The sequence below is a fragment of the Microcaecilia unicolor genome, chromosome 5 (genome assembly GCF_901765095.1).
Source record: "Microcaecilia unicolor chromosome 5, aMicUni1.1, whole genome shotgun sequence".
Taxonomy (NCBI): Eukaryota; Metazoa; Chordata; class Amphibia; order Gymnophiona; family Siphonopidae; genus Microcaecilia; species Microcaecilia unicolor.
In genome coordinates this window covers 342,075,357-342,097,353 of record NC_044035.1, presented here as the reverse complement: position 1 = coordinate 342,097,353, position 21,997 = coordinate 342,075,357, and the positions used below count along the sequence as shown (strand labels likewise).

Sequence of the window (21,997 nt, the reverse complement as noted above, 5' to 3'; positions counted from 1 at the left end):
GTGAATAAGGATTGTTGCTCAATGCTGCACATTTATTCCTCAACCCCCTCAATTTAGTATATTTGTTTTGTTGAATGTGCTAATACGCACTAACCTGATTTTCCTTTTGTGACCATTCAACCACTTTATTGTTATGATAGTTTTTCAAAGTGATACTTGCAATAAAGCTTCTTTTGTTTTTTTCCACAATGTGTGCCCCGGCAACCTGGGGTCTCCCTGGCAGTGCTGGATTGAGTGGTAGTGACGACAGATGACAGTCTTTCAGGTTGGGGGTCATACTGCTTGGCCCGGACAGCACAGGGTCTGTGGACGCAGCGAGAGGCAGCATCAGTGGCGTACCAAGGGGGGGGGGCGTTGGGGGCGGTCCGCCCCGGGTGCATGCTGCTGGGGGGGGGGTTGCTGCGTGCCTGTCGGCTCCGCTCGTTCCGTGCTCCCTCTGCCCCGGAACAGGTTACTTCCTGTTCCGGGGCAGTGGGAGCATGGAACGAGCGAAGCCGAAAGGCGAGCGGCACCCCCCCCCCCCCCCCCAGCAGGTAAAAATGCACCCGGGGGGTCCTTTCGCCGGGGGGAGGTAGGTGTCCTTTCGCCGGGGGGAGGTGTCCTTTCACCGGGGTGGGTGGGGGTCGCGCTGCACCCGGGGGGGGGGGCTCATTGGCGATCCGCCCTGGGTGTCAGCCACCCTAGGAACGCCACTGGGCAGCATGGCTGATAAACCACTTGGAGTTGAGAGCAGTCGTATTGGCCTTGCAGGTGTTCTTGGATCTGTTGCAGGGCAAGGCTATTCGTGTTCTTTTGGACAGTGCTACGGTACTGGCCTATATCAGTGTTTCCCAAGTCCAGTCCTGGAGTACCCCTTACCAGTCAGGTTTTCAGGATATCCACAATGAATATGCATGAACTTGATTTGCATATACTGCCTCCATTATATGCAAATCTCTTTCATGCATATTCATTGTGGATATCCTGAAAACCTGACTGGCAAGGGGTACTCCAGGACCGGATTTGGGAAACACTGATCTACATCAACAGGCAGCGGGGCACGAAGAGTGTGGCTCTGGCTAGGGAATTGGGATTCAGCCCACTGACAGAGGAGGCTCATTTATCCTTGCTGTTGGTGGCTCATATAGCAGGAGCGCTGAATATACAGGAGGATTACCTCTGTAGGAATCTTTGGGATCCAAGGAGTGGGAGCTCTTCGGCCTTTCGGATGATCTCGACCAAGTGGGGCTCTTTGGTCCTGGATCGTATGGCCATAGTAACATAGTAAATGACAGCAGATAAAGACCTGTATGGTCCATCCAGTCTGCCCAACAAGATAAACTCATTTACATGGTATGTGATACTTTATTTGTATACCCGAGTTTGATTTGTCCTTGCCTTTCTCAGGGCACAGACTGTAGAAGTCTGCCCAGCACTGTTCTTGTACTAAGTTCTGAAGCTAACGTCGAAGCCCCTTAAAATTTACACTCCAGCCCATCCTTATCAATTCAGTCACGATCAGGGCACAGACCAAAGAAGTCCACACTGCACCAGTTTTATTCTCCAAATACCAGCATCGCTACCCAATCTCCGCTAAGATTCCATAAACCATTCCTTCTAAACCGGATTCCTTTGTGTTTATCCCACGCATGTTTGAATTCCATTACCGTTTTCATCTCCACCACCTCCAATCTTGTGGAACTTCTTCTGTCTCTAAAGATCTATTAAATAAATCTTTAAGCGGTCCTGCCAGGACCTCTCTGAGCTCCCTCAGTATCCTGGGATGTATCCCATCCGGCCCTATACTTTTATCCACCTTCAGATTCTCAGGCTGTTTATAAATGGCACAGTATCCATTCCATTCCCAGATGTTCACTCAGCAGCCGATCGCAGTCCTTCTCCAGGATTTTCCTCCGTGAACACCGAAGAGAAATAATTCTTTAGCATGTTTGCTTTATCTTTATCACTCTCCAAATAGCCATTCTCATTATCTTTCAGTCTTGCAATTCCATTCCTATCTTTTCTCCTTTCTCCAATATATCTGAGAAAGGTCTTGTCACCTCTCTTTACATCTTTAGCCATTTTTTTTCCCGCTCGCTCTTTCACTAGCCATATTTCCCTCTTCACTTCTTTGAGTTTAATCCGATAATCTTTTCCGTGATCCTCTCATTGTGTTCTTTTGTATATCTTGAACAAAGCCTCTTTAGATTTTATTGTTTCAACTACTTGTTTGGAGAACCATATAGGCTTCCTGATTCTCTTGTTTTTGTTTACTTTCCTTGCATAAAGGTCAGTCGCCATATTTATATAAGCCTTTAGCTTGGACCACTGTTTTTCCACATCTCCTACGCCTTCCCACGCCAACAGCTCCTTCTTCAGATATTCCCCCATTTTATCAAAATCAGTGTGTCTGAAATCCAGTACTTTGAGTTTTGTGCGTCCACACACCGCCTTTGCCCTTATATCAAACCATATGGTGTGATGATCGCTATTACATAGGTGGGCACCCACCCAGATATTGGAAACACTTCCTCCATTCGTGAGCACTAGATCCAGCATTGACCCTTCCCTCATGGATTCCGTCACCAATTGTCTGAGCAAGGCACTTTGACAGGACAGGGCACAGAACACCAAAGCTTCCAGATTCTTCAGCAGAAGGAGGGAGCGCAGGTCTGAGATGATAAGATGCCCTTCTCTGGCCTTGGCCAGCCAACTCCCTTCTCCATGTGTTTCCTCCATGGCTGTTGATAGGTAGGGTGCTCGAGCAGGTCTCTCTGAACCAAGAGCCAGTGATTCTGGTGTTTCCGGATTGGCCCAGAAGACCATGGTATGCAGATGTCATTGGGCTGCAGATCAACAGCCCCCTCGCCTGCCATCCCGGAAAGGACTTTTAGTGCAAGGTCCTGTACAAATGGAGTATCACTCCCCCTTTCATCTTACATGATGGCTCTTGAAAGGGAGAGATTAAGATGGAGAGGTTATCAGGAAGAAGTGATCGCTATGCTTCTTCAAGCATGGAAGAGGTCCACTTCAGTGGCATATGCAAGAGTTTGGAGAACTTTTTATCATGGCGCTGTTCCAGAGGTATTGTGCCTTTCTCGGCCCGTTGACTCTCATCCTTTCTTTTTTTGCAGGACAGCCTCAAAAAGGAGTTGGCTTTGAGCTCGCTGAAAGTTCAGGTGGTGGTGTTAGCATGTTTTCGGGGGGGGGGGTGTATGCAATACACTTTATTAGCAGCATATCCAGATGTGGTTCACTTTCTTAAGGGATTTACACTTGGATGAATCCCCCCAGGAGTGCGATTGTCCAGCTTGGAATCTTAATGTGGTTCTCCACATCTTGCAAAGGTCTCCCTTCGAGCCTCTGGATAAGCTGTCCCTGAAGGATTTCACTCTGAAGACTGTCTTTCTGGTATCGATAATTTCTGGCGGAGTTGCAGGTGTTGTCATGTCGGGACCCCTTCCTGTGTTTCACTAAGGCTGGGGTCACAATTAAAGTGGTTCCTTCCTTCTTACCAAAATTGGTTTCTAGTTTCCATTTGAATTGGCTGATCTCTATTCCCTCCTTTCACAGGGAAGATTATCCAGAGGAGTTTTGTTGTGTTTGCTGGCTGCAAAAAGAGCAACCAAGCTTCCAAAGCTACCATTGCAAGGTGGCTCAAAAATGCCATTTCCTCAGCTTACCTATTAGCAGACAAGGTTTCTCCTCCCCCCACCCATAGAAGCCAACTCTGTGGGTGCTGTGGGTGTTTGAGCACCCCCAATATTGAGAAAAGTCCTTGTATGTGTCTAGGGAGGGGTTATTTCCACTCGGTTTAGCACCCCCAATAATTTTAAAAAGTTGGCTCCTATGCCCCCACCCCCCACCTTCAGTCTGAAGACACATTCCATGAGAGCTCAGGCTACTTCTTTTGCGGACTCTCAATCCATTTCTACTGACGAAATTTATAGATTGGCGACCTGGTCTTCTATTCACACCTTTTCAAAACATTACAGACTGGATGTTTTGGCTCAGGGTGATTTAGCCTTTGGGGCCTCAGACCTTTCTGGTGAGATTGCCATGTATCACCCTATTTGAGGATTGCTATGTTACATCCCACAAGTCTCTGGATTGATCTGCAGAATGACATAGGAGTGGAGGAGCGGCCTAGAGGTTAGAGCAGCGGTCTTGCAATCCAGAGGTGGCCTATTCAAATCCCACTACTGCTCCTTGTGATCTTGGGCAAGTCACTTAACCCTCCATTGCCTCAGGTACAAACTTAGATTGTGAGCCCTCCTGGGACAGAGAAATATCCAGTGTACCTGAATGTAACTCACCTTGAGCTACTACTGAAAAAGGTGTGATCAAAGTCTAAATAAATAGATGGAATGTTGCTACTATTGAAGATTCTACATGGAATGTTGCCACTTTTTGAGATTCTGGAATGTTGCTACTCTTTGAGATTCTAGATGGAATGTTGCAAGTGGAGGAATGGTCTAGGTTAGAGCACCAGTCTTGCAATCCAGAGGTGGCAGGTTCAAATCCCATTGCTGTTCCTTGTGATCTTGGGCAAGTCACTTAACTCTCCATTGCCTCAGGTACAAACTTAGATTCTGAGCCCTCCTGGGACAGAGAAATATCCAGTATACCTGAATGTAACTCACCTTGAGCTACTACTGAAAAAGTGTGAGCAAAATCTAAATAAATATATGGAATGTTGCTACTATTGAAGATTCTACATGGAATGTTGCTATTCCACTAGAAGCCTGCCCTTCCTTCTGTGTCAGACTCACAGAAACAGAAGCCTGTGCAGCTGCATTGCTGATCTGCAAGGCAGGCCTACATGGAATGTTGCCAGTGGAGGAGTAACCTAGTGGTTAGTGGAATGTTGCTACTATTTGAGATTCTACACAGAATGTTGCTAGTGGAGAAGTGGCCTAGTGGTTAGAGCACTGGTCTTGCAATCCAGAGATGGCGGGTTCAAATCCCACTGCTGCTCCTTGTGATCTTGGGCAAGTCACTTAACCCTCCATTGCCTCAGGTACAAACTTAGATTGTGAACCCTCCTAGGACAGAGAAATATCCAGTGTACCTGAATGTAACTCACCTTGAGCTACTACTGAAAAAGGTGTGTGCAAAATCTAAATAAATAAATAGAAGGAAAAATTAGTTCTTATCTGATAACTTTCTTTACATTAGTCCCAGCAGATAAATCCAGAGTCCTGGGTGTTTCTTCATATTTTTTCCTTTTATTTGTGTGGCAACACTTCAAGTTTGTTTGCAGACATTTAAAGCTTTAAAAAAAAAAAAAAAAATATATATATATATATATATATATATATATATTGGTTTTGCTCCTACAGCGCATTCCTCATTGCAGTGTAGTAAATGTAAAACAAATCTGAGAAACTTTTTCTTCACCCAACGCATAATTAAACTCTGGAATTCGTTGCCGGAGAACGTGGTGAAGGCGGTTAGCTTAGCAGAGTTTAAAAAGGGGTTAGATGGTTTCCTAAAGGACAAGTCCATAAACCACTACTAAATGGACTTGGGAAAAATCCACAATTCCAGGAATATTATGTATCATAGTAACATACATAGTAGATGACGGCAGAAAAAGACCTGCATGGTCCATCCAGTCTGCCTAACAAGATAAACTCATATGTGCTACTTTTTGTGTATACCTTACCTTGATTTGTACCTGTCCTCTTCTGAGCACAGACCGTAGAAGTCTGCCCAGCACTATCCCCGCCTCCCATGAATAAAATATTTTTGTTCAATACAACTATTTTCCCTATCCTGTCTAAATAAATTTAAATTTTCTGTATAGAATGTTTGTACGTTTGGAAAGCTCGCCAGGTGCCCTTGGCCTGGATTGGCCGCTGTCGTGGACAGGATACTGGGCTCGATGGACCCTTGGTCTTTTCCCAGTGTGGCATTACTTATGTACTTATGTTTGTTTTCTTGCAGTGTTCTCTGTACTGTTTAGGCTAAATAGTTCTTTTTAGAGGCAAGAGAGTTCTTTGCTGTTTGCCTTTACTGCTTTGTTATCAAATACGGAGAGTGAAGCCGCTATACAGGGTGCTATATGGCAGAGCTCTGGCGTTCTCTTTGTCTCCAGCTGCTGGTAGATTGGCATAACTGTAAGTCTCTGGGTTGAAAATTATCAGGCAAGAATAATTTTTTTCCTTGCTTCGGGGTGACATACCTTATGATTGGATTTAGGGCCCATAATTGCAGGGTTCTAAATGGCCGAGAACTGTCACTGAGTGCAAAGACCAGATTAGGTGTGCTGGCGATGGGGAGCAGAGGGATATATAACAGGGATAAAAAAAATCTCCAAGTTGATGCCATATCACCCTCCAGGTTCCAGCTGAACTGGGAGCTCAGAGAAAGGAAACTTCCGTGTGTGGCAGAGTGTGGACACATGCGTAATATTTTCACAAATATGCATACTATTTTTCTCCCTGACTCCCTACTTATTATTATTAATATCTACACTGATTCCCCTCTACCATATGAGGTCTGATACCTGATTTCTTTGAACTGCTCTGTTGTGTTACCATGACAAATGCTCTTGTCTCTATATGAAATGAGTGAATCCCAGAAGAATTTTAAATCAGACTCTGCACTGCAGAGAACGGAAATCTGGATAACACTTAATGTCTCTCCTTCATAAACAGGGTTCTTTTTCAGGTGGGTACTTGACGGAAGTGAGTACCGGCCCCTTCTCTGCTGCCTGGTAAAACTGGCTTATGATCCTGAAGTGTTAATGAAAAGTCCTGGCTCTGCGTGCACACCCCAAATGCACACGTATCTTCAGCCAATCCCCGCAGGCCCATGGGAGAATGAGGAGATGCATGCTGCAGCCAGCACATAATAGCAGTCCCTGAAATATATGGGAGGCACGGACTACAAGAGGATGAACTGTCCGGACAGTAAAGGCAGAAAAAAAATGTAAGTTTTGGTTTAGCAATTTGAAAATGCCAAATGTGGAAATCTGAATGTTCAGCATTTCTTTGGCATTTCTAGTTCTATTCCTAGTATGTGCTCATTTATTCTGTAGTTGATAAGGCTCTATCCATATTTTACATTCATGCATGACCAAAGTCAAGTTTTTTTGTGAGCATGTTATTTCTGTGTAGAGGTTTGGAGCAATCCAGATTATTCTCTTTTCCCAATGATGATGCGTGCAGTTTATGGATTGATGTAAAATTTGCAATATTGCAGGATTGTGACTGTAATACATAGTAGATGACGGCAGAAAAAGACCTGCATGGTCCATCCAGTCTGCCCAACAAGATAGCTCATATTTGCTACTTTTTGTGTATACCCTACTTTGATTTGTACCTGTGCTCTTCAGGGCACAGACCGTATAAGTCTGCCCAGACTATCCCCGCCTCCCAACCACCATGGGGGCAGGTTCCTCAGTGGTCATCTCTCACCCCTTCAGGATGGCTCTGCATGCGAATACTTTTCTGCTTAAGAAAAAAGAAACCAAACAAACAAACTATGCATAAATACCCCCCTTTTCCTGTGTTGCATAAATGCATTAGTATCTACAATGGGGCAGGCCCTGTCTCTCTTACAGCGTAACCAAAACCTGATTTCCTTATTAGTCTGCTTATTATACCTCCTAATCTGATCTTCAAATGCCTCTCATAAGAATTACATTATCTTTGGCAAACACTGCCCCCCCCCCCCCCCCCCCCCACCCTTTTAAGGGCTCATTTTGCTGGGAAAACTAGTTGCTTATCTACAGTGCTGCAAGGAAGACTAATGAAAGTGCTGCCCTGAAAATTACGGTCTTGTGCGAGGCACACAGATTGTTGCCGCTGCATGCCACAGCTTAACTAGCATAGTAACATAGTAGATGACGGCAGAAAAGACCTGCACGGTCCATCCAGTCTGCCCAACAAGATAAACTCATATGTGCTACTTTTTGTGTATACCCTACTTTGATTTTTACCTGTCCTCTTCAGGGCACAGACCGTATAAGTCTGCCCAGCACTATCCGCGCCTCCCAACCACCAGCCCCGCCTCCCACCACTGGCTCTGGCACAGACCATATAAGTCTGCCCAGCACTATCCACGCCTCCCAACCACCAGTCCCGCCTCCCACCACCGGCTCTGGCACAGACCGTATAAGTCTGCCCAGCACTATCCCCGCCTCCCAACCACCAGCCCCGCCTCCCACCACCAGTTCTGGCACAGACCGTATAAGTCTGCCCAGCACTATCCCCGCCTCCCAACCACCAGCCCCGCCTCCCACCACTGGCTCTGGCATGGACCGTATAAGTCTGCCCAGCACTATCCCTGCCTCCCAACCACCAGTCCCGCCTCCCACCACCAGCTCTGGCACAGACCGTATAAGTCTGCCCAGCACTATCCCCGCCTCCCAACCACCAGTCCCGCCTCCCACCACCAGCTCTGGCACAGACCGTATAAGTCTGCCCAGCACTATCCCCGCCTCCCAACCACCAGCCCCGTCTCCCCCACCGGCTCTGGCACGGACCGTATAAGTCTGCCCAGCACTATCCCCGCCTCCCAACCACCAGCCCCGCCTCCCCCACCGGCTCTGGCACGGACCGTATAAGTCTGCCCAGCACTATCCCCGCCTCCCAACCACCAGTCCCGTCTCCCACCACCAGCTCTGGCACAGACCGTATAAGTCTGCCCATAGGAGCCGACTCTGTGGGTGCTGTGGGTGCTTGAGCACCCCCAATATTGAGAAAATGCCTTGTATGTGTTCTGGGAGGGGTTATTTCCACTGGGCTAAGCACCCCCAATAATTTTGAAAAGTTGGCTCCTATGAGTCTGCCCAGCACTATCCCCGCCTCCCAACCACCAGTCCCGCCTCCCACCACCGGCTCTGGCACAGACCATATAAGTCTGCCTAGCACTATCCCTGCCTCTCAACCACCAGCCCCGCCTCCCCCCACCGGCTCTGCTCATCTCCTGAATACCAGCTCTTCATAAACGTCTACTTGCAAAACTCGGTGCGCAAGTTGTCGGACCTGGTAGAGACACTCCCTCTGGAACAAGCACAGTCACTTCACCAGTTGGTCAAGCAGCAGTAGGCATGTCAAAAGTTCTTGGCCACGGGCACTTATGACATCTTTGACGTGGCATCCAGGATCTCTGCCCAAAGTATAGCAATGCACAGACTCTCATTGCTGTGTGTTTCTGACTTGGCACATTCTATTCAGCAGAGGATGGCGGATACCCCATTCCAGCATATCGCATATCGTGTTTAAGAAGTATCCACCAATCCTCATGACTCCTTATCCCTGTGCGTGCAATAACTTCTTAACTATAAAAGACGCCGCAGACTCTGCTTACCCTCAAGGTTTCATAAAAGAGGCAGGGATGTGCATTTGTTAGTGTGCCTTAAATTTAGTGCAAGCAAAATTGATATTTAATTTATATTCACGTCTACTAAGTAATTGCTTAGTCTCTTTGTGCACATTATAAACTTCTAACACGCATAGGTTTATTAAATAGCAGAGGGAGGTAATACATGGGAGGATCTGGGGTTTATTGAAGTTTATTGTTTTTATTTATTCAATTTTACTATTTTAATTTTATTATACAGTGGGGCTTATCTTCAAAAGAGCCGAAAAGTGTCAAAGCACCATGTGGACATATTTCTCTACGTCCAAATCAGTATTTTCAAAACCTGTTTTTCAGACGTCTATCTACGCATTTGGTCTGCGTGTTGGGGCGTTTCAAAGGCGGGATTAGGGTTTGCCTAACACTTGTATGTTTTACAGCCATAATGGAACAAAACAAAAATGTCTAGTGTGAAAACTTCAACATTTTGGTCTAGACCTGTTTTCAGAATGAATAAGGCACAAAAAGGAGCCCTAAATGACCAGATGACCACTGGAGGGAATCAGGGATGACCCCCCCCCTTACTTCCCCAGTGGTCACTGACCCCCTCCCACTCAACAAAAAAATGTGAATAAAAATAGTACTCACCAGACTCTATGACAACCTCAGATGTTATACCCAGGTCCATTAAAGCAGCTTACAGGTCCCTGGAGTAGTGTAGTGTTGAGTGCAGTGCACTGTAGACAGGTGGACCCAGGCCCATACCTTCCCCTACCTTTTACACTCCAAAACTCACCAGAAACCCACTGTACTCACATATAGGTGCCCCCTTCACCCATAAGGGCTATTATAGTGATGTACAGTTGGGGGTAGTGGGTTTTGGAGGGCTCAGCAGACAAGATCAAGGAGCAACGGTGAGATGTGTACCTGGGAGCATTTATATGAAGTCCATAGCAGTGGCCCCTAGGGAGCCTCATTGCTCTCCTGGGATGTCTGGGGGACCATAAAAATGCTGATCCCTCCTACATCCCAGTGGCTTGATTTTCAATATTTTTCACTTGCATGTTTTGGGTTTTTTTTTGAAAATGGCCCAAAAAGATAAATGCACACAGCACAAAACCTTGTTACAAACGGTATTAAAAAAAATATATATCTATCGCTTGAGTAGAAGGAATAATCAATTCAGCTCAGTATTGGCATATTCTAGAACAGGGGTTCTCAAAGCCAGTCCTTGGAACACACCTAGCTAGTCAGGTTTTCAGGATACCCACGATGAATACGCATGAGAAATTTACATACAATGGAGGTACTACACGCAAATTTATCTCATGCATATTCATTGTGGGTATCTTGAAAATGTAACTGACGTAAGCGTGTCCCGAGGCCTGGCTTGAGAACCCCCATTCTAGAGGCTAATATCGGTGAAGAAACTGAAGCTGAAAAGAGATTGATAAATTAGCAAGACAACGATCTGAAACATATTTCAAAATCAACCACGAAGTACTTTCAGGAAAGAAAGATGAAGGTTTTTGAATGGTCTTCACAGTCCCCAGACTTAAATAGTACTGAAAATCTGTGGGGAGATCTCAAATATGCCTTGAATAGAAGGTGGCATAATAATATTTCTGAGCTAGAAGGAGTTCTGCAACAAAGTGGGAAAAAATAAATTCTAAAAGCAAGAATACAAAGACTTAGCTGGGTACAGGAAAGGTTTAGAAGCTGTTATTTCTGCCAAAGGAGGAATTATATAACACAGACTGAACGGGTGCTCAAACTTGTGCACTTTTATTGTTTTTAATTTGTTAAAATCAGCAAATATTTATTTATGTTACATTCATACCCTGTGCTTTCCCACTCATGGCAGGCTCAATGTGGCAGGCAATGGAGGGTTAAGTGACTTGCCCAGAGTCACAAGGAGCTGCCTGTGCCGGGAATTGAACTCAGTTCCTCAGGACCAAAGTCCACCACCCTAACCACTAGGCCACTCCTCCACTGTTGCTACTATTTGCGATTCTACATGGAATGTTGCTATTCCACTAGCAACATTCCATGTAGAACTCGGCCCTTGCAGGTCACCAATGTGGCCGCGCAGGCTTCTGCTTCTGTGAGTCTGACGTTCCATATAGAATCTCCAACAGTAGCAACATTCCATGTAGAATGGCCAATAGTATCCATTGTATTTTTGTTACATTTGTACCCTGCGCTTTCCCACTCATGGCAGGCTCAATGCGGCTTACATGGGGCAATGGAGGGTTAAGTGACTTGCCCAGAGTCACAAGGAGCTGCCTGTGCCTGAAGTGGGAATCCAACTCAGTTACTCAGTTCCCCAGGACCAGAGTCCACCACCCTAACCACTAGGCCACTCCTCCACTGTTGCTACTATTTGCGATTCTACATGGAATGTTGCTATTCCACTAGCAACATTCCATGTAGAAGTCGGCCCTTGCAGATCACCAATGTGGCCGCGCAGGCTTCTGCTTCTGTGAGTCTGACGTTCCATATAGAATCTCCAACAGTAGCAACATTCCATGTAGAATGGCCAATAGTATCTATTGTATTTTTGTTACATTTGTACCCTGCGCTTTCCCACTCATGGCAGGCTCAATGCGGCTTACATGGGGCAATGGAGGGTTAAGTGACTTGCCCAGAGTCACAAGGAGCTGCCTGTGCCTGAAGTGGGAATCCAACTCAGTTCCTCAGTTCCCCAGGACCAGAGTCCACCACCCTAACCACTAGGCCACTCCTCCACTGTTGCTACTATTTGAGATTCTACATGGAATGTTGCTATTCCACTAGCAACATTCCATGTAGAAGTCGGCCCTTGCAGATCACCAATGTGGCCGCGCAGGCTTCTGCTTCTGTGAGTCTGACGTCCTGCACGTACGTGCAGGACGTCAGACTCACAGAAACAGAAGCCTGCGCAGCCTTCTACATGGAATGTTGCTAGTGGAATAGCAACATTCCATGTAGAATCTCCAATAGCAGCAACATTCCATGTAGAATCTCCAATAGTATCTATTTTATTTTTGTTACATTTGTACCCCGCGCTTTCCCACTCATGGCAGGCTCAATGTGGCAGGCAATGGAGGGTTAAGTGACTTGCCCAGAGTCACAAGGAGCTGCCTGTGCCGGGAATTGCACTCAGTTCCTCAGGACCAAAGTCCACCACCCTAACCACTAGGCCACTGTAGAATGATTTGTTATATTGAATTTTGTACCGTGTGGAAGTTGTCAGTTTCTGTTTACTTAGGGATTCATTGAAACTGGTTGACTAAGTGGCGTCTACACTTTTACATACAACTGTATATTTTATGTTCCTGTTCATCCAAGGTCAAGTACAAGAAAAAACATATTACCAAGCCATACTTTGTACTTTGCCCTACAGAAGTGTTAACACCCTATCCTTGGGTCGAGTTCCAAACTCAGAAATAAAAGAGCTTTGCTTGTGATTAAGGAATGCAGGCGTGAGAGTATTTAACTGAATCTACATATTCATTGCCAGTCTGTGTATAGCCAGTAGCACTGAACATACAGACAGGGCCGTGACTGTTACCTGGCCTAAACTAAACAAGAACTGCTATATGTGATAGGCCTACACTAAACCTATAACACCACTAAGTGAATAATTTTTTGGCTTGCCCTCTCTCCTCTAACCTGGTATATAAAAGAACAATACCTGACCACTGAGTGGGTATAAGGGCCAGTGAACATGTAAATGCTGGTCAATATAGGTCTAATAGAGTGTAATTATTCACATGGAACATTGCCAGACTAGCCAATAAAATTTTCTCTGTATCGGATGCAGAGCAAAAGTGGGATGTTTCACTCAACTCAACATAAATAAATGATTTTTACATAAATTCTAGTGTTAAATCAGTGACAGCAACAAACGCCCTCCATGGCCAGACCTTATCCAGCTTATTTTCGAAAGAGAAAGACGCCCATATTTCGACCCAAATCGGGAGATGGGCGCCTTTCTCCCGTGGGCGCCCAAATGGGTATAATCAAAAGCCGATTTTGGGCGCCTCCAACTGCAATCTGTCGCGGGAACGGACAAAGTTGACCGGGGCGTGTCGGAGGCGTGGCGAAGGCGGGACTGGGGCGTGTTTATCGGCCGAGGAGAGATGGGCGCGCTCGGCCGATAATGGAAAAAGAAGGGCGCCAAAAGCAAGAATTTGGGTCACTTTTTCCGGACCCTGTTTTTTCACGAACAAGTCCCCCAAAAGTGCCCCAACTGCCCAGATGATCACCGGAGGGAATCGGGGATGACCTCCCCTGACTCCCCCAGTGGTCACTAACCCCCTCCCACCAAAAAAAAATGACTTTAAACACTTTTTTTGCCAGCCTGTATGCCAGCCTCAAATGTCATACCCAGCTCCATCACAGCAGTATGCAGGTCCCTGGAGCAGTTGTTAGTGGGTGCAGTGGACTTCAGCCAGGTGGACCCAGGCCCATCCCCCCTACCTGTTACACTTGTACTAGTAAATGGGAGCGCTCCAAACCGCCCCCAAAACCCACTGTACCCACATCTAGGTGCCCCCCCTTAACCCATAAGTGCTATGGTAATGGTGTAGAGTTGTGGGCAATGGGTTTTGGGGGGGATTTGGGGGGCTCAGCACCCAAGGTAAGGGAGCTATGGACTTGGGAGGTATTTTAATTTTTTTTTTTAATTGTTACAAGTGCCCCCTAGAGTGCCCGGTTGGTGTCCTGGCATGTGAGGGGGACCAGTGCACTACGAATCCTGGCCCCTCCCACGACCAAATGCCTTGGATTTGTTAGTTTTTGAGCTGGGCGCCTTCGGTTTCCATTATCGCTGAAAAATGATACCGCCCAGCTCAAATCCGCACAAATCCGATGCATTTGCCCCGCACAAACCATATTATTGAAAAAAAAGATGGACGCCCATCTTATTCGAAAATACGGTCTGTCCCGCCCCTTCACGTACCCGTTCTTGGAGATAGACGCCCATGGAGATGGGCGTTCGCGTTCGATTATGCCCCTCTATGTGAACTAACACAAATCCTGTAAATGGACACTCAGAACCATGCCATACTGTACCAGCAACAAGTCCAAGAACTCAAAACTATCTGTCACCCTACCTATGAAGGATCAGTACTGCAAATGTTATAGACACCAGTACACCTCCAGTCAGGAAAAATTAACAAGACAGATTTTTACAGAGTCCTGTACAAAATCCCTAACCTTGGTTACACAGAGAAAATACACATCATCATTTATTAAAGAATAAGAAACTACATTTTCTTAGCATCAGCTCCACTGTTTTGCACAAATGGGTATTATTTTATTTTACTTACATTTGTACCCTGTGCTTTCTCACTCATGGCAGGCTCAATGCGGCTTACATGGGGCAATGGAGGGTTAAGTGACTTGCCCAGAGTCACAAGGAGCTGCCTGTGCCTGAAGTAGGAACCGAACTCAGTTCCAGAGTTCCCCAGGAACAAAGTCCACCACCCTAACCACTAGGCCACTCCTCCACTGTTGCTACTATTTGAGATTCTACATGGAATGTTGCTATTCCACTAGCAACATTCCATGTAGAAGTCGGCCCTTGCAGACACGCAGGCTTCTACATGGAATGTTGCTAGTGGAATAGCAACATTCCATGTAGAATCTCCAATAGTATCTATTTTATTTTTGTTACATTTGTACCCTGCGCTTTCCCACTCATGGCAGGCTCAATGCGGCTTACATGGGGCAATGGAGGGTTAAGTGACTTGCCCAGAGTCACAAAGAGCTGCCTGTGCCTGAAGTAGGAATCAAACTCAGTTCCTCAGTTCCCCAGGACCAAAGTCCACCACGCTAACCACTAGGCCACTCCTCCACCCTTCTTAGCAGCAGGTGGAGGTAGAGAAAACTGAATTCTGCTAGTGACATCACCAGCATAAGCAGAGGTGCTCCCTGGAACAATCAGGTGGTAGGTCATGCTGATAGTGCTCCTGTCCCTGACTTAGCCCCATAGCTTGGTCAAGTCTAACAGCCACTCTCAGATCACAGTCTCAGGACTGTACCTGGTTGAGCTTGGAGCATTTATTTATTTATTTATTTGTTCATTACATTTGTACCCCGCGCTTTCCCACACATGGCAGGCTCAATGTGGCTTACATAGTAACAATAAGAAGAATACGTCGTAAGAAGAATATACAATTTGTAATAAACGTAATATTAATGGGGGGGGGGGGAGGTTAACGAATAAGTAACTTGAACATAGCATGGGTTTGCAGCCCCCCCCCCCTGTTGCACTTCTTCTTAGTGCCACTGTGTGAGGCTTTGCCTTAGTCCTACAGGGCCTTGCCTGAGGGGTACCGGTCCCCATCCTTCAACCTCTTGCCCGTCCATCCTGTTTGGGTGTGCCCTCCACGGACTCCTCCAGCAGCTCCCAGGCTTTCCAAATGCACATATACCAAAATAATAATTATTTATGATATTTGTATCCCACACAAGTTCGGGTTCAATGTGGCTCACATTAAAAGTAGAACATTTGATAACAAATCCAAGTTACATTAGTAATTACATGAATAATCCAATTGACCTAACTAACTTTATGCCCTTTGCAGAGGCTAAAGCTATTGTAAAGATCTAAGTAGGGAATTTCTCTCTAGGCGCACCCAGAGAAAGCCAAGGACGAAATGCTGAAACCCTGGACTGGGGTAGGCTGAGGCAGTCAGGCAAGCCCTCGTGCATCTGCTACTACTACTACTTATCACTTCTATAGCGCTACAAGGCATATGCAGCGCTGAACACCATACATGAAAAGACAGTCCCTGTCTGCTGTGTGGTAGGGCATGCTGCCTGGTACAAGCTGTGCAATCTGCAGAGCCAGCAGCTGAGCAAGGATAATAGATTATTTTTTTATAGTGTGTAGATGTGTCTCATTCAGTCTGTCTTTTCTCTCAGTGAGCATGTTACATGTACTGTTCCCCCTCCCCCTTAAGCACAAATGGATATATTCCTCTCAGTGTTCCTGCCAAGGCAAATGGACAGGTAAAACACTCCCTTCTCTCTCAGTTCACTCAAAGAGAGAATAAATTCCTAGTCATATAACAGGTTTTTTCATTCCTGCCCACCCCAGGTCCTTCTGCAGGAGGTCCCAGTGGCTTTTTTGGCTCTAGAGCTTGACCCAGATGGTTAAGAAGGTCTTGCACAGGTCCCCTCTTGGGACCTAATCTTAACCCTAGCCCCCATCCTCTTGGTGGGAAGCTCCAAATGGATCTGCAGGGGTCCTGTTTTGGGGTCTTAATACTGTAGAATGGATCTGGTCCTTCTGGAGGGTCCAGATTCTTTGAAGGGAGCAAAGGACTCAGGTGTCCTCCTGGGCTCACAGTCCCCCATGGATTCCTGTTTGGAGGGCCCTCCCTGTCAAGCGGCTGTAGAAGAGGGGCCCTATGGGTTCTAGCTGTTTTATCATGAGGTGCTGTCTTGTCCCATAGACAAGGTCATGGAGGCCTTAGCTATGCTTAAGCCTCCAACAGTAGGCCCCTTGGGGCCCCAAAACATTTCTGCCCCATAAGGCCCTCATCCGCATGATGGTGGAGTGGGAGTTTCCGGATGGTCCCCTTGGGGTGGCCAGGGCTCTTGATCCTATGCCTTCACTGAGGAGGTTGAGCAGTGTTGGGTCTTGCCGAAGGTGGATGCCCTGCTTTTGACGGTCATGAAGGCGACCGTTGTACCTGTCCAAGGCGGCTTGGCCATTAGGAAGCTCCATGAAAATAATGTGGTGCAGCAGCTCTGCCTGGGATTTTCAGTGGGAGCCCCAGCATTCAGGCTGCTGTTTATGGAAGTTATGTAACTCCATGCTGCATTGGTTCCAGTGGTTGCTGGGGTCCCTGGAAACTTGGAGTTGGGATGGTCTTTTTCGGTGGACATCCTCTACGATCTAGTCTGTCTGGCTTCCAACTTAGTGGCATCGTCGGGGATTGCCATTGGGTGCAGATGCAACTTCCAAGAAGCTTTTGAGTCAGCTGCCCTTTAGGTAGGCAGGAGTCAGACAGTGGCCCTGGAGGCAGCATGTCTCTGTTGGTGGGCAGAGACCCATCTGCAGACCCTTTCAGTGGTTCACATTGAGGGCAAAGACAAGATACAGGTGGAAGTTCTCAGTTATTCCCTCTTAGATACGGGAGGGTGCGAGCTGGGGCAACATGCCTTCCAGCTCATTCTGGGTCACTGGGGCCCTCTCAGTTTGATTTGATGGTGTCCAGGATCAACTCTTCAGTTAACGGAGGGAGCCGGCCTCCCAGGACATTCACACCCTGGTGCCAAATTTTATTTAGTTAGAACAGACCTTAACTACCTTATCATTCTTATTTGAAAGTAACAAGATTTGTATCACTTTTGTAACCTGGAGATTAAATTTCAATTGATCACCACATGCAAAGCCCAAAGTTGTCAAGTCATGCACAATATTAAGTTCTTTCCCCTGAAATGATTGTCTGTATTGGAAGGGGATACATTTTCGAGAAATCCACATAGCAACCATTTTACACATATTTAAAACTAACTCACTGCTATGTAGCCATTCCCTTAGCACCTCCAGCTTTTGGTTCAATCTAGCAATGGTTTCTTCTTGATCATCTTTCACGATTGGCCACTGTTGGAAATAAGATCCTGGCCTTGATGGACCTTCATCTGTCCCAGTATAGTAACACTTATGTTCTTATGTTTTCTGCTCATAGAATCTCCAAGCTGCAGGTACTATTTTGCTGGAATCCGTGTCTGTCCTTCACGGAGGACTTGGGGTCCTTGTGTACAGTCCCCTTCTTTCTGCCAAAAGAGGTGTCTCCATTTCACGTTAACAGGAGGTCTGCTTGCACTCCTTTTTTGTGGAAGGTTCAGCTCCTGGGAATCAGAAGCTGTGATTCTGTATAGTAATGATTGTGTGTTACATTTTATATAACATTTTTATGTATGTTCTTTTGTAAACCACTTAGTTGATTGTGGTATACAAGTTTTTAAAATAAATGTCCGAAGGAAACTGCTCCAGTACCTGAGGGAGACGAATGAATTTCATCTCTATCCACCTCTTTGTTTTATTTATTTATTGCATTGGTATCCCACATTATCCCACCTATTTGCAGGCTCAATGTGGCTTACATAGTTTTGTTAACATTGTCATTGCAGGGTGACAGTTACATTTAATATTGTGCAGAGGTTAAATAAGGGTAGAAAGAGGAAGGAAAGGATTGATTAAGGTAGTTATATTAGGTGAGCTATCTTGACTGAGTGGGTTGTCCTGTGAATTAGTGTGGCTATTCTCATTGTATGCCTTGTTGAAGAGATATGTCTTCAGAGATTTGTGAAAGATATTTGTTTCGTCGATTGTTCTCAGGTCTGTAGGCAGTGCATTCCACAATTGCGTGCCCAGGTATGAGAATGTGGTAGCATGCATCTGCTTGTACTTTAGTCCTTTACAGCTGGGGAAGTGTGGTTTCCATGGCCTTGGAAGGGCCAGGCAGGCAGCCTCTAGGCCTCCATCGCAAGGTGGATCAGGCAGCTACTGAGTCTGCCTACATCGGCAAAAATTGTCCAGTGCCTCAAGGGCTGATAGCCCACTCTACTAGGGCTCAGGCCTGAGCAGTGTCCTCTGAGGACATCTGCAGGGTGGTAACTTACAGTCATCGCTCCATTCCTTTGCTAGGCACTACAGGTTGGACGTGTTGGCCAGAGTCTGCTTGTACTTCAGCAGAACCGTCATTCAGAGGGCATTGTCTTCCCCCACCCAGTAGGCTGCTTCAGTACATCCCATTTGTGCAGAATTGTAGAGCTGACACTAAGAAAGGAGAAATTATGTCTTACTGGATAATTTTCTTTTTCTTTAGTCAGTGATACTGTTTTGAAATCTCACCCTTGGAAGACCTCAGCCCAGGGTTCTGGGTGTGCTCTGTGCTTGGCATTTTTTTTTTTGTTACATTTGTACCCCGCGCTTTCCCACTCATGGCAGGCTCAATGCGGCATACATGGGGCAATGGAGGGTTAAGTGACTTGCCCAGAGTCACAAGGAGCTGTCTGTGCCTGAAGTGGGAATTGAACTCAGTTCCTCAGTTCCCCAGGACTAAAGTCCACCACCCTAACCACTAGGCCACTCCTCCACTCGGCATCCATATAGTGTTCCCATGAAATGGCTATATCCTGGTATATTCAGGGTAGCAAGTGCCACTCTGTGGTGTTTTGCTCACTTGATCATCATTTCAGCTTCAGTGGTTGACGGAGTATGGGTGCAACGCTGCTTGGGCAGATCCATACTGAATTGTTCCAGGGAGCCAGATGATGAAAACTTTTACAGCCCAATTCATGCCCAAAAGTAGCCCAACAATTTTGACACCAAAAATAGCTATGTAAAGAGAGTGTGTGTCCCTCTCCCCCCCCCCCCCCCCACCCCCGTGGTTGCCGCCTCACCTGTGTTCTGTGTGTGCTGCAAATAGTTATGTAGAGTGTGTGGGGAGGGGTGTCTATCTGTCGCCCCTTCCCAGCCTGTGGTTGCAGCCTCACCTGTGTACTACGTGTGCTGCCCAGCTTGCTCTGCCTTCTCCATTGTCCTCTGATGTGGGGACCGCTTGAGTGTATATTTATATTCTGGCACTGGACCTGGCAGGAGCTTTTACTACTAATCATTTCTATAGCACTACTAGCGCTGTACACATTATATGCAGGTACTTTATCTGTCCCTAGAGGGCTCACAATCTAAGTTTTGTACCTGAGGCAATGGAGGGTTAAGCGACTTGCAAAGGTCACGAGGAGCTGCGGTAGGAATCAAACCCAGGTTGTCAGGATCAAAGCCCGCTGCACTAATCATTAGGCTATTCGTCCACTCCACTCCTGAGCAGCACAGCTGACGATGACCTCATCACCCTCCTATTGGTCAAATTTGGGGCCTGAATGAGGCCTCAGATGCATCGAGCCTCATTCCGGCTCCAAATTTGACCAATAGGAGGGTGAGCAGAGACAGAGCAGGAACCAACTGGTGCGGCAGCCTAAAAACCACACAGAGACCAGAAATTAAAAAAAAAAAAAAAAAAAACCAAATATGCACACAAAAATGAAATGGAACACCCCCACCCCTCCAAAAAACAACTGAACAGTGGAACAGTTAAGAAAAAAAAAACACATTTCCTCCTGTCTTGAAGAAAATACAAAATCTCTAGAAACTGACAAAATGTTGTTTGTACCTTAAAGATGGAATTCTATAAAGTCACTCCAGTGAGATGTAGACACATATGCATGTAAATGGCCTCTTATAGAACAGCATACCATATGCACTTTGGCATCAAGGCACATACTTTGCTGGTGGGTTTGCGCATAGACAGAGTTTTGGCGGTAACATAGTAAATGATGGCAGATAAAGACCTGAACGGTCCATCCAGTCTGCCCAACAGACTGGTGGTGTATGCAAGTCAGTGCATTTTTTCTAGCAAAAAAAGGTGCCGGTACTCAAATGCTAGGCCACCCTTCAAGGGTGGAGAGATCAATGAGGGACCCACCCCACAATAGCCAGGCCCCCTGCAACCAGTCACAGAATCTATGATAAAGACAGAAATGGTGTGTAGAGCCTGAGCTCTTTCATTGAAACTTGGGGTCCATGGGTCAATTTTATCAGAGAATGGAAAAGGTGCCGGTAACTCAGTACCCCCAAGCAGTGGCGTTCCTAGGGGGGACGGTGGGTGCGGTCTGCCCCGGGTGCACGCCGCTTGGGGGTTGCCGCGCGTGCCTGTCCTCCGTTCATTCCATGCTTCTTCTCTGCCCCGGAACAGGTTACTTCCTGTTCCGGGGCAGAGAAGAAGCATGGAACGAACGGAGGACAGGCGCGCGGCACCCCCCCCCCCCCCCAGCGGCGTGCACCTGGGGTTGTTCCTTCGCGGGGGGTGTCCTTTCCCCAGGGGGGCGCGCTGCACCTAGGGGGGCGCATCGGCGATCCGCCCCGGGTGTCAGCCCCCCTAGGAACGCCACTGCCCCCAAGTACCCCCTCAAAAAAAGCCCTGATGCAAGTACATGGCTGGTGTAAATGTTCACACTTGCAAGGTAAGCAGCCATTACACCACTGCGTCTTTTATAAAGAAAAGCAGGGATACGCTTCTGTTTATAAACTAGTGCCTACCTAGGCTCGTCTTCAGGCACCTATCCATTGCACCCTGTTATAGAATTACCCTCATTGTCTGTCTCAATATTTCCAATTGAGTTGGTCCTGGTCTCTCTTTACCACTTCAGCTTGTGTTTTTTCTAGGTCATTTTATAGGATCACATTTATATTTCTGTCTCTTCATTTTTCCTGTCTTTTACCTTCCTCCCCTGCAACCTGCGTCTGAACCGATACCCCAGCCTTTCCTGGCATCAGCCCTCGACAAGGGCAACTGTCCCCTCTATTGCTCCCGGTCATGCCCAAGAAGATCGATACCATGTACCAGGTCCATAGTACACCTCATTTTCATAAGCCTCAGTTGCCTCACAAGTCCATGATGGTGAAATCCGCTCTCAAAAGAGCCAGGAGTTCTAGGGAGTATGCCCCGGCGCCCCCAAGTACAGAAGCTAGAACCCTGGATTATTTGGGGAGAAAGATGTTCCAGGATTCAATGCTCATCTCCTGAATACCAGCTCTTCATAAGCGTCTACTTGCGAAACTCGGTGCGCAAGTTGTTGGACCTGGTTGAGACGCTCCCTCTGGAACAAGCACAGTCACTTCACCAGTTGGTCATGCAGC

The 21,997-nt window shown here is 46.7% G+C and overlaps 1 protein-coding gene across 1 annotated transcript in view; it reads left to right on the top strand.

The window, feature by feature from the left end:
* Positions 1 to 6,869: 6,869 nt before the first annotated feature.
* SDR42E1 (short chain dehydrogenase/reductase family 42E, member 1) overlaps positions 6,870 to 21,997 on the top strand; it is a 79,001-nt gene continuing 63,873 nt past the window's right edge. Inside the window, exon 1 of the mRNA XM_030204518.1 lies at positions 6,870 to 6,915. Coding sequence (XP_030060378.1) covers positions 6,881 to 6,915 — 35 coding nt within the window. The 5' untranslated portion in view covers positions 6,870 to 6,880. The remainder of the gene's footprint in view (positions 6,916 to 21,997) is intronic.